This window comes from Folsomia candida, unplaced genomic scaffold, assembly GCF_002217175.1.
Source record: "Folsomia candida strain VU population unplaced genomic scaffold, ASM221717v1 Fcan01_Sc018, whole genome shotgun sequence".
Classification (NCBI taxonomy): domain Eukaryota; kingdom Metazoa; phylum Arthropoda; class Collembola; order Entomobryomorpha; family Isotomidae; genus Folsomia; species Folsomia candida.
The window spans coordinates 1,793,523-1,806,556 of record NW_019091210.1 but is presented as its reverse complement, the minus strand read 5'-3'; the positions used below and the strand labels follow the sequence as shown (position 1 = coordinate 1,806,556).

The 13,034-nt window shown below is 40.5% G+C and overlaps 1 protein-coding gene across 1 annotated transcript; it reads right to left on the bottom strand.

The window, feature by feature from the left end:
* Window positions 1–1,457: 1,457 nt before the first annotated feature.
* LOC118438121 (phenolphthiocerol synthesis polyketide synthase type I Pks15/1-like) lies at window positions 1,458–10,296 on the bottom strand. The gene is made up of 10 exons (XM_035857904.1): window positions 9,820–10,296; window positions 9,559–9,634; window positions 7,993–9,482; window positions 7,426–7,923; window positions 7,071–7,344; window positions 6,908–7,017; window positions 6,329–6,766; window positions 5,017–6,282; window positions 1,916–4,925; window positions 1,458–1,837 (listed from the first exon to the last, which is right to left on the bottom strand). The coding sequence occupies exons 1-10, from the start codon at window positions 10,294–10,296 to the stop codon at window positions 1,458–1,460; spliced, it is 8,019 nt and encodes a 2,672-aa protein (XP_035713797.1).
* Between the last annotated feature and the right edge of the window lie 2,738 nt (window positions 10,297–13,034).

Sequence of the window (13,034 nt, the reverse complement as noted above, 5' to 3'; positions counted from 1 at the left end):
AAGAGAAGCGGGCGGCTATGGGTTTTCACAAAATAGAATCCAAGAAAAATAGTGAATTTGACATGTGTTGAAAAAGTCAAGGGTGTACTTTAATTTAGCCCAACGGATTATAAAAACGTTCATGGGGACCCAATCGACTAAGAACAGTCGAAGAAGAATTTTTTGAAAACCTCCAAGGACCACACCCATCGTGAAGCCTCTCAAGCCTGGAATCCGAAGAAATTCACGAAATTCCAACGGAAACCGGGCTCACTGCTGACAGTGTCGATGCAAATTATCAAATGAGTGCTCAAATTGAAGCTTAGGCTTAAGGCTTTGAAATGTGGTACTTGCCACAGCCTGATCGTACCCCAAAGGAAAGCCAGATTAAAGAAATGCAGCAGTCACCTCAAGCGGTACGCTCCAAAAAGGTGAGCAGGATTATTTTTACAAATGAGGAGATTTTCACATCCGAAAAATCTTTTAACAAACGAGTTGTCCTAATCTACGCATAATCGGTCAGAGACATCCCCCGATATAGACAAAAGGTCAGAAGGTCACATCATCCAGGTTTTTTGATGTTTTTGGCAGGTTGGAGCTGATTGGGTCAATTTTGCTACATTTTGCTGAAAATTGGGGGGAGGTGGGGGAATCAAATTTCTTAAAATATGTTTTTGAGTCCGTGGTACATCCCCTAAGTGAGATCCAATTCAATGGAATCGATGGGACCTCTCAGCAGGACTCAGCACGAATTTATAGTGCAAAAAATGACCCAAGCGTAGCTAAAAAAACAAATTCCGGTCTTTATCTCCAATCAGAAATGGTCATCATCCTTGCTGGATTTGAATCATCGGAATATGAAAAATGGTCAAAGTTAAGGGCAAAGGTGTGTTCTAGGCCCCGTAGAAGTGCGGAGGCTTGGAAAAAATTTCTGACCCCGGAATACCACAAAATGTCCCTGGAATCTGTGCGTAATTCCATCGAGGAGTGGTCGTCCCGTCTTCAGCGTGGCATTGACGCAGGAGGAGGAAATTTTTAAGACTAAAAATTGTTTTTGAATTGAAATTTATCTGGCTTTTCGGTAAAATAAATCAAAGATTGCTAAGTTGAAAGTTACAAAAGTAATAAAGCTATATGTCATTGATACTTGAGTGTATACGACTAGGTATAAAATCATTCTAAATTATTTTCATACATACGTACGAGGGTGTTCCTATAAAGAGCTTGAAAACGCGGATCCCTAAATCAAGCAATAAAAAAATTAATCTCATGCTTCAACAAAGATTTATTTCATTGCTTAATGTAAGTTAGCTTTATTGTTTTCCTTAATAAAGATACACGCAGAAAATTGAGTTACATATTTTCCCATGCCATGAATTGTAATACTGCATATAACATCTGCAACATGAAGTCTAGTGAAGCACGTAATTTTTGAAGCTCATCTAACAAGAGATAGTTATGACACCGGGCATGACGTTTCAATTTTCCTTACTGTGTTTGATTTTGTAGCGATCGAACAAACCCAATTCTTTAGCGTGCTGTAAATCTTTTCGTAAAACATTCCATGAATTCGGAATGGATTCTGGATAATCTGACGGAATTAATCGCTCTAACTTTTCACTTAAGTAAATGCTCTTATTCCCACGAATCCATGACATGTACATTGGGAGCTCAGCGTCTATTAAGCTGTAAAATTGAGCTTTATAAGTTAGTGCAAACTGAACTAGTTGCAGCATATCAGCCTCAAGTTTTTCATTTTGCTTCATATCTTCCACCGTTTTTATGAAGTCGTCCGGGTCCAATGTCTCAATTTCGATCCCAAATTCACACGCAAGGTCCTCAAAGTCCACCTCATCACCTTAAATAGGGTAATAGGTATAGTTCTAAATACATTCATTTATACCTTTATGGAAAATATTTGTTAAATATATTTTACCCAAATGAGGATTGAAGACGTTGAACATCTCTAATCCCGCATTGGGGTCGAAAAATAGTTGAACAGATAACGTTGAGCAGAGGTCCACAGGTAATAGAGAAAACGGAACGTTTTGCGCTGGCATTATCCCAAGATACATATATGAAAAGAATTGCATCATCATAAAGCTGTCGATCAGAGAATTTGCTCCAGTCGTAGAGTGTCCACCTATCTGCGGAAACCGAAAACTTTTGCAAGGAATGCCATTTTCTACAGCTTTCGCTATTAACCGGTCACAGATTAACTTCGAAATTGGGTAGGCTGAGTTGGGTAGCAATTCCAAAATTTCCTCATCCCCCCAGTCCTCCAGCAATCGGTGATTTTCACTTACACGAATTTCAGTGACAATGCTAGATGCATGGTAAACGTACTCTAGTCGTCTGCTCACTACAAACTCTAAAATGTTTTTCACACCGAAAACATTCGTTACACGACTACTCATCGGGTCATTCGTCTCACTGTAAAACTCATCGAAGGCAATCTTGACAGCAAGGTTAAAGACGGCGTGCACTTCCTCCGAAAGTTTGGTATATACAGCCTCATCCATTCCGAGTTTCGCATGCCTAACATCTCCCGTCACAAATTCAAGTTTCTCCATGTCAATCTCGCTCAACAAGTTTTTAGTCGACATGAGCTTTACGAATCGGTCTCTTGCAGACTGCATTGCGTTATATTTCATAAGACAAACTACCTTTTTTACTGATTGTTGCTTCAGCAGGTCAACCAGAACATATGACCCTAGGGTCCCCGTCGCACCCAACAGGAGAATACATTCCACTTGGGACAGTGGAACAAGAGTTGATGTAAGTCTATTATCAATTTTGTTCTGGTGCACTAAGTTTATATCCTGAGATATTAGTTCTCTTAGTTGTTCTCTTGTTGGAGGTTGGTGCTCTTTCCCAGATATTAGTTCAACCAGCTTTCCCGATAATTCGGTCACTGTTTTGCAATCCTTGACAGCAGTTATTGAAATTTTTACCCGCTTACCAAATGAGGATTGAAGTCCATTTTTTACCTCAACCATAAGTAAGCTATCCATTCCTAGATCTTGGAAGTAGAAATGGTCTTGGATCTCTTCGGTTTTGTCCATTTTTAGAGTAATTCGCAGGAGTTTCTTCAAAAACTGTTTCATTACATTTATTTTTTGCCCATGATCCTGACCAGCATCATATTCTTTCCAAAATCCATCTGAATCGATTTCGCTTAAGCTAGTGCTTTGATTTTGTTCAACTTCGGATAAAAGCCCACGAGTGGAGTTTAGAACTTGTCGCAAAGAGGCGAGATCGGCGTCGTATGCAGAAACTTGAATCTTATGAGATAGTAAAGCATGTTCTAATGCGGCAATTCCTTGATGTATCGTGAAAGGTTTGAAGGGAGGAAGGCTCATGTTTGCTGCTAGTCCAACTTCACACCACTGCCCCCAATTTATGCAGGTTACAGGCAGTCCGTGCGAATACCTGTAGTGTGCTAAAGAATCAAGATATTGATTTGCTGCAACATAGTTACTTTGGCCGAGTGATCCTAAGGTGGCTGCCATAGACGAGAAAAGAACAAAATGTTCAAGCGAGTACTGCAATTTGAGACTTGTTTGATGTAAATTCCAAGCTCCGTTAACCTTGGCTTGGAAAACGTTTTGATATTTTTCCCAAGTATGGTTCTCCCAAGTTCCATCATCCAAAATTCCTGCTGCATGCATAATTCCTCTAATTGGAAGCATTGTTGCTGCTACATGTGTAAAGAGTTTCTCGACGTCATCTGGGTTTCCAATGTCGCATAATTCGATTGTAAGGTTAACTCCCAAACGTTTAATTTCATCAATTTTAACTAAGGCTTCTGGTTTTGGTGATCTACGGCCGACCAGAAGGATGTTCCTCGCCCCGGATGATGTCATCCATTTAGCCACCTCAAGTCCTATTCCTCCCAAACCACCAGTAATAAGGTAAGTGGAACTGTCATTAAACAAGGGGAAGGAATACGAGCCGATAATCTTCGGATCAGGCTCAGGCATTGTTAAAACAATTTTGCCGATGTGTTTCACCTTCTCCATATATTCCAGTGCCTCCCGAATTTCGGACAACAAGAAACGAGTATATGGCAGTGGTCTCAGTTTAAAGTCAGTTTCACCAAATATGTGTGATTGTAACAATTTTAGCTGGTCTACTAGTTTACTTTCTGGAATAGTAGAAACATCAACAATTTGGTAATGTATATCTGGACGCAATTTCTGCACCTGATCTTCGCTCCAAATATTTATTTTGCTCATTTCTATGAATCGGGCCCCCTCATCGCAGAGCTCCAAGGTGGCTTCCTTGTATCCGGGTCCCGTTAATGAGTTAAGCACAATATTTACGCCCCGACCAAGTTTATCCCGTATATCTCGGCCATAATCTGTATATCTGGAATTGAAAATATTTTCCAATCCTAGGCTTCGCAGATAGTTTCTTTTTCGATGATTTCCCGCCGTTACGACAATTGTACATCCTATGTGCTGCGCCATCTGAATGGCCATTAACCCAACTCCACCAGAAGTAGTGTGAATCAGAACCACGTCGTCCGGTGTCGGTTTCGCAGCATCTAGTAAACAGTTTGTTGAAGTTAGTACCGCCATTGGAAGAGTCGCTGCTTCAACGAATGTCATTTCATCCGGAATACTTATTACTGCTTCTTCCGGGGTAACTCTGTGGCTGGGCATTGCTATTCCGGTTCTGCGGGCCATTAGGATACGTTCCCCAACTTTCCTTGTGCAAGAGGTCCCAACTTTTTTCACAACCCCAGCGATATCCATGCCCATGTAATTGAATTTGTCAAATACCGGATCTGGTTTTGTTACCATAAAAACATCCAGGAAGTTTAATGCGTAAGCTTTCACTTCAATTTCAACCTCATTTGGGGCCAATTGTTTCAGATTCAGCCGGGGAAAAATAAAGATCAGATATGATATGGGATTGCGGCAGGATAAGTTGAAATCGATCTGATGTTGGTATATTCAAGTAATTTGTTTTAACCTTGTATGGTCGTAACCTTTGAGTACACCGCTTTTGATTTCTGTAAGCAACCACTACGTCAGTGTCGTCCATAAATATTTCGGTTACTAATTCTATAGCAGAATTACGGGAGGTATCAATGTCCACAGACTTGCATTGAATATCGGGATTTTCATTAGCCAGAACATTTGTCATTCCTATCAACGGTGATGAGATGGGATTACGGGAACAAAAGTCAAACGATCCAGTCGATAAATTGCCCTGAGTCACAGTCAGGAGCTTAAGAGAGCGTTGCAATTTGGCCAAGGATTGACATACGGTTAGATACGGTTTACAAATGTCTTCTGTAGTGGCGTCATCACGAAGTCCCCATAAATAGATTACACCAACCCAATTGTCCTCGCAAGTTGATGCAGATGTTAGTATTGTTTCAGTTTCGTCTCTTCTATCCCACGAGATGCTCTGAACCACAAAATTAAGTCCATGAAGTTCACCAATCACTTCAGTAGACAGGAAGGATTCATCGGAGAATATAATCCAGACCCCGGGGTGATTACATTTTGTCCCTCTTGGTATTACTGGATCTGACTTGAGTTTTGCCATTACTAAAGCATTAGCGCCGTAAATTTGCAATGTAAGAATATCCTCAAAACCGCAATTTTCTAGCTGGCTGGTCCAATTGCTAATCGACTGCAATTGTTCGTAATTCCATGGTCGCGTATAAGTATCTTCAAGTTTCCAGAATCCACTGAGCCCCCCAAAAGTTAAGTTAAACTCTCTATTTGAGGCAACCTGTGCCGTTAACAAAATAATACCTCCTGACCTTAATAGCTTTCTCATGTGCATCAATGCTTCTTGAATATCACGAGCTGCATGAACGACGAAGGAAGTCACAAGTATGTCGTAATGCGCAGGAATTAGTCCCTGTGAGAAAGGATCCTTATCCAGGTTAAAGAGACCGGCCTTTGCAGAAATTTCAGTCTCTCTGATAAGTTTGTCGCCCTTCTCTAAAAACTCAGGGGATATATCCGTGTATGTATATTCAAAATGGGATGCCCCAATCTTTGCTATGTTGTCCAGCATTAATGATGTTCCAGACCCCAACCCAGCCCCACATTCCAGTACCCTCACCACAGCCTTGTTCGCGGAATTTGCAAATAGAGTTAGGATTTCGCACACCACATCATTCAGGACGGCCCTACTTTGCATCATAAAAGATTGTTTGTAGAATAATTCGACTACTCCAGATTTTTCATTTCCAGATAACAACATTTGTAGGGCCTCAAGCTTCCCAGTTAGTATTTTTGATAAAGTTTCCCAAACGTTGTCCACCCAGGGTAGCGGCTGCGTAGTCAGTGTTTCGAAGGGCTTCAATTTGCTTCAAAATTACATCCAGATATGGCAGTTGCTTCAGTAGTTGATATCGGTTGTCATCAATTTGATTTATCCATCCATCCTTCCCAAGTTCAAGAAAAATGTAGCGAAGAAAGTTGCTTAATGATGGAATTATCGCAAATTTTTCACAAATTTCTGATAGTTCCCACATATTGTCGTCCAATTTTAATTCCACCATTGCCTTTAGCATGTAGAGGCCTGCAAGTTTTCTTATATCTGAACAAAATTTAGCTTCAGTTTCCGTCAAACTATGACATCTGTCGAGCATGCTTGAAGAATCTTTCAGGCAAATATCTTGATTGTTACTTCTCCTTTCGTCTGGACCGAGCCATTGTTTCCAATCAATGTCGGCCATAGTTGGATAGGGTCTTCGATGAGAATCAATAAGGGCAAGAATATTTGGAAGCGTAGTATCCACGTATTCCGTTCCAATCTAGGAAACCATAAGGTCGCCATGTTCATTATATAGATGAGAGTCAAATAGCTCGGAATTCCTACACTTACTGAGATAGACATATCCAGAACCTTCATAGACGTTGTCTGGTCCCCACCATGTAAAACTCTCAATTTGTACCGGGACGGCGAGCCGTTTCAGATGCTCCGGATGTAGATGGCCAAACGCTACAAGTGGGGTTTGTAACATGGGGTCCACGGCCCATGGGTGAATAATAAATCTGTCCAAATCTTCAGGTGATTCAAAGTCGTGAATTTGAAGATAAACTCGTCGTTCGAATCACTTTTCCAACCACCCTGTACAACGCGTAGTGAGGGCCCAAAATTAAATCCGTAGTCAAGAAGTTCATCGTAATCGTACATTCTATTTGCAGCCACTTCATTTGAGCATCTAGCTTTAATTTTTGCAAAGTCATATAACATCGGATCAGAAGGGGAAGGCGTTATGGTTGCAAAATTTGCTGAAGCATTTCGAATCCATTTGTATTGTTTGTCCTCCATCTTCATCCTTGTGAAAATTGTCACAAAAGTCTTCCCATCAGAGTTATCTAGAGTAATCTACATACGATAAATTAAAAACTATGTATCAGTAACATATTCCATACACATACTGACATTGACTCTTGCGTAAGAACTGACCTGAAATTCTGTCGGGCTCGCTTCGCTCATGCAAACCGGAGTGTGAATTTCAAAATTTTGGATACACAAAGCTTTTAGTGGTTTAACAAATACACCATCGGGGCAATTAGCTGCCGCGTACCCAGCAGTCATACACATATCCAGATAACCAGCACAAGGAAACAGCATTTTATCTCCCACTCTGTGATCTTTCAAAAACGGCACGCGGTTGACATTGATATTGTTTTTGAAAACGGTTACAGCGCCAGGGTTGGGAACAAATCCGCCAAGTAAAGGATGAAATGGAAGGGAACCATCGTCATTGAATGTAATCCAGTGGCTGTGTTGTTCAAAATGATAACCAGGAATTTCAATTTTGGTTCCATCCGAATATCTGTGAATGTTTTCCCAATTTATAGGAACACCAAATGAGTATAGTCTGCCCAACGAATATAACATAGTCTCCCATTCATTTGTTTTCCGGCGTAAAGACGGAACTGCAGATATTTCATTGGATATCTAATAATAAAAATTGAGTAAACCCAAGGCTTTTAGCTTAGTGATTTATGTAGTTGACAAAATAATTACCTCATCCAAGTTTGTCAAAATCAAGGCAGATAGAACTGGATGTGGTCCAATTTCTAGGAACATGGTCAACCCCTCTATTTCAGCCGTGTTGCTGGCATCGAGGAAGCTAACTTTTTCCCGGGTATGTCGCCACCAGTAGTTTTTGTCAACCTCTGATACAACTCGCCCCTCGACGCCTGATATATACTTGCATTTATTTGGCTTTCTGAATTTAATCGTCGATAAAAGTTGATCATAATCCTCAAATATGGGGTCCATCAATTTAGAGTGAAAACCGTGGGACGCGTCAAGGATGTGAGTCTTAATTCCATTATTGTCACAATATGCTTTGAAATCATTAATCGCGTGGCTTGATCCAGACACAACAGTTTGGGTCGACGAGTTGACAGCGGCAGTGTCAAGCCAGTTATTAGTGTTGGAAAATGCTCTGTTCATTTCTTTTTGAACAGTATCAACATTGCAAGCAACGACAAGCATACCCGACGATGGGAGAGCGTCAATGAGTTTGGACCTGGTGACCACCAACCTGATAGCATCCGCCGGTTCCAAAATTCCAGCTGCTACCGCTGCCGTAAACTCTCCGAGACTATGGCCCAGTACAGCTTCTGGTATAACACCCCAAGACTCCCACAATCGAAGTAGGCAATATTCTATGCAAAATATTGAAGTTTGACTGTACAATGTCGAACTTAGCAGACCACTTTGGTCGTCTTCCCAAAGAGCTTTCTTAAGTTGCAATCCATACCGCAAGGTCAAGATCGAGTCACACCAATCGAAACTGGATCTGAATAGGGCGCTTTGATCATAAAGAGATCTTGCCATGCCTGTATACTGCGAACCTTGACCTGTAAACAAGAAGCAGAGCCGAGGTGGTGTGGGGAGCACACCTAGTGGTTTCTGGATAGATTCAATGGATGATAGAAGTCCCTCTTTTGTGGATCCGATGACAACTTTTCGAAGTGGGAAATGGGGCCGTGATGTGTGCATTGTGTACTCCAAGTTTACTAGTGAAATAGTGTTTGATGATTCAAGCAAATCTTTATAAGCTGCCACTTGCGCGTTCAATGCTGCCTCCGTTTTTGCCGAGAATGTCAGAATTTTATGTTGTCGCGTATCTCTGGTGGTAAATATCCTTCGTGGCTCCTGTAGCGGTGGTTCTTCTAGAATCAGATGAGCTTGAGCTCCTGTTAATCCAAACGAATTGATCCCAGCAATTCTAGGTCGCCCATTGTCCTTTCTTCCCCATGGAATAGCTTGGAGCGGTAGTTGAGCTGGGATAGCAGCCAAGTCTATTTCTGGGTTTAGTTGAGTAAAGTTCAAATGTTTCGGGATGAGATTATGATGCATTGCAAGCACAGTTTTATGGATCCCAGCAATCCCGCAAACAGATTCGGTATGCCCGATGTTTGTCTTCACGGATCCAATTACTAACGGTTCCCGGCTAACAGATGAGTAGACCTTGGCTATAGCAGCAACCTCGATCGGATCTCCTATGGGTGGCATGATCAATGGATGAATGAGCGACTGTAAAAGCCGACGCCATAACAATCTTGAGTAAATACCCACCTATTCGAGTGCCTGTTCCATGCGTCTCCACGTAGTCCACATCATCGGGAAAGATGCCGGCTCGGTTGATGGCCAACTAGTTTAAAATCAAAGGATAAATTTAGATTATAAGTTGTTAGCTAAATAGCTTTGCCAGTATAAGGGGTGGTTCATTTGATTAGTGCAGTTTCGTATCTATAAAATCTATATAATCCCATAAAAGCTATTAAATCCATACTGGAACGATTATTTATTAATTCACAAATAATTTTAGTTTCCAACCTGCATGGCTTTAGCTTCCACATTTACAGTTGGAGTACCCATACTCCTGCTTGTTCCTTCTTGAACGACGGCCGAGCTCCGAATTACTCCCCAGATCCTGTCCCCATCTAAAACTGCGTTGGACAGTCTTTTTAGGATTAAAACACCCACTCCCTCGGCTCTTCCAAATCCATCAGCCGCTGCATCAAACGTCTTGCATCTTCCGTTGGGTGCCACAAATCCTTCCAATAGTCCTGGTGTAAATGGATGGAGTAATAAGTTAGCTCCAATTGATATTGCAACATCGCAGGCTTCATTTCGTAGACTGTCGAAAGCCATGTCCACCCCTGCAATCGAGGTGGAGCAGCCACTTTCCGTGGAAAAACTTGGTCCAATAAGTTCAAAAAAGTGCGATATTCTTGCTGTGAGGGGTCCCAGTGAATTTCCCATGTAACAACGAATGTAGTCAATATCGATGATTCCAACTTCCTGTATCATATCCTCGTACTCATTACGCCACCTATTTTGCAACTTTTGATGTGTAATTGTATTTCTTTAAATATCGGTCTTTAACATACCAGCCACCAAACACCCCAGTCAAGGAGTTTTTTAAAGAGTTGGGTCAATTCCAGCATCCTCCAAGGCCTCCCACACCACTTGCAGAGAAAGTCTTTGTTGTGGGTCAATTAGCTCCATCTCAGCCAAATTTATCTAAAAAACTTGGCGTCGAAGGTATCAATGGGACAGGAAAGGAATCCGGCCTGCGTATTTCTCACGTTTTCAACGCGAATAATGGAATTTTTTTGTGTCCATCGACCCTCCGGAGCCTTCCTTATTCCATCCAAACCCTGTTCCAGTAAGTCCCAAAATTCTTTAATAGAGTTCGCTCCAGGATAACGACACGCCATTCCAACAATCGCTATCGGGCAGATGGGATCTCGTCGGGTGGATGTTGATATTTGTAGGTGACACATATCTCGCTGCAAATTCAATAATTTCATCAGGTTTTTACTATGGTTCCTCGGTAAGTGCCTCACTAATCTATGCATCTGTCAAGCCTCTTTCGTACCACTGATTTTTAAATAAAATTTCCCAAAATTTAAATAAACAATGTGGATTGAATAATTACACTTGCTATCAATCAACTAAAATTTTCAACCAGTTACCAATTTTGGAATTTTTTGACGGAAAACACGAAAAATCCACTTTTTAACATTGGTCGGTATAGGGAAAATTCCAGAATTTCAGAAGGAAAAAAAATTATCTGAAAAACTCCACTTTCGAATTTTGCACAAAATACGCTTTTTAAAGAAATTTTGGTGTAAGGGTAATTTATGCAATAAAAAAATTTGTGTATTTCGTCGCGAAATACAATAATACACAAATGTGTGCACCTCGTCGTTAAACGGTTAACCTGTGAACGACGAAGGCTAAGTAGACACATTAATAGTGTAGGATTACTTACCTTCTTTTCTTCAGGAGAAATAAGCGAATTCCAAAACATTTTAAGATCTCGTCTTAGGACACATTGATTTGTTATCCCTTGTTGGTCAACTTCCTCGTTCGGATGGCCATTCAAGAAACAGATCATTTTAATCTCGTTTCCTGATAGCTGGGTAGGATTTGAGCTATGATAATATGACACAATTAGTATGCTTAAGTACAATCAATACTTGCATTTATATTTTTGACGTATGTATTTATGCAATTTTCTTGTAACAACGAAATACTACCTTTTCATATCTATCTCAAAGCAGTAGTCAATCTCCTCCAGCGGGGTCGACATCAACTTAAAAGAATCATCGCCTAGGGGGAGTAAATATTTTTTAATTAAGTCAATCCCCCCAAAATAATTAATCATGCATATAATTAACCATATATAAATTCATACGTATCTAAATTTGTGTGTTGTTCTTTTTACCCAATATTTTGTCATCTCCAGCCATGAACTTTTCTAGCTCAAAGTCTCGCATCAACGTCGGATTCACGACAATAGCCGCAAATTCTCCGCCATTTCCATCCAAGCCGCTCCACTGCACACCATTTAGGCGGAACAACTCGTCACAATTTTTCACCGGTAGGCAATTACAATCCAGAAACACGAACTGTTGCCCAGCCAGCAAATTATGGAGCTGAATTTTCGCGAGGGTCCGGAATTGCAAATTCTTTACGGATTTCAAATCGCAAACTTTATCCACCTCTCTTTGCAAATAGTAGCTGGAAAAATACATATGTACATTTGTAGAGTAAAACATGTCAGTGCATTCAGCATTGTCCATAAAAACAAATAAGTAATCGACCGTTTCACCTCATCTCTCGACCAACATGATCACTAATAATGACCATGAATGGTCTCGTGGTCAGCGTCCTTTTCAACGCCCTCGCCAAGCCGATACATTTCCAGACTTCTTGGTCGTCGGAAGCGTAGCTCACCCACCACTCGATAAAATTGCAGCCTCCCATAATTTTTAACAATTCTGAAAATTAAGACTCAAAATTGGAAAAATTTTCAAGATGCGGGATCACTGAAATGAGATCACGTGTATTGACGTTTATCGACTGTTGCTACTGCTTGGAAATCCGGGGGTTTATATTATATCGCAGAGTATGAACACGTCGTTTTTAGAATTAGGTTAAAAAGTCTGGATTGTATAAGGAAAAAATCTAACTAAAATTTAATTTAAGACGGAGAAGACTAATAATTAATAATAAAATGTAATATGCATATAAATATATGAGGCCGAGTTACACAAATATGTGGATTCAAGCATGACATAAGTAAATATGTTTAGCACAATAATGGACATGGCATGTACGTTTTGCGCTCCACTGATAAATACGCGTTCATGCATGGAAATGAAGACTGGTGTGAGAATCTTTTCCTTGTCCAGAAGTAATTTCGAAAGATTTTGCATGCAGGATGAACTATTTAAAACGAGGTAAAATAGGTCAACCGTTAATGTTTGGTTTATCGAGGAGGAAAATGCTTGATGGCAACATGTAAGACATTTTTAAACTTTGGTGTTAGAATTAGTGCATACACGGATTTAATTACCTCGTTGTTGCTGATATTTAACTTTTTGGGATTTCTGTTTGGTCTATTTTCTCACTATCAATAAGCTCATGAGTTCCAGTTCTGGTCGACACGGGGTACCCTGGATCCGACCAACTGCGATAAGACTTTTAAGCTTTATGTTTTATAACAATTCTGAAAATTTTCACTCTCAAAATTGGAA

What these genes read in the sequence shown, in the direction of transcription:
- LOC118438121 (XM_035857904.1), bottom strand. Translation starts at nt 10,296, where the DNA reads ATGATACAGGAAGTTGGAATCATCGATATTGACTACATTCGTTGTTAC. An exon ending in TGAAACGGCTCGCCGTCCCG is followed by an intron (nt 6,767 to 6,907) that starts GTACAAATTGAG and finishes ATGGTTTCCTAG; the next exon opens with ATTGGAACGGAATACGTGGA. An exon ending in CGTCTTCAATCCTCATTTGG is followed by an intron (nt 1,838 to 1,915) that starts GTAAAATATATT and finishes ACCCTATTTAAG; the next exon opens with GTGATGAGGTGGACTTTGAG.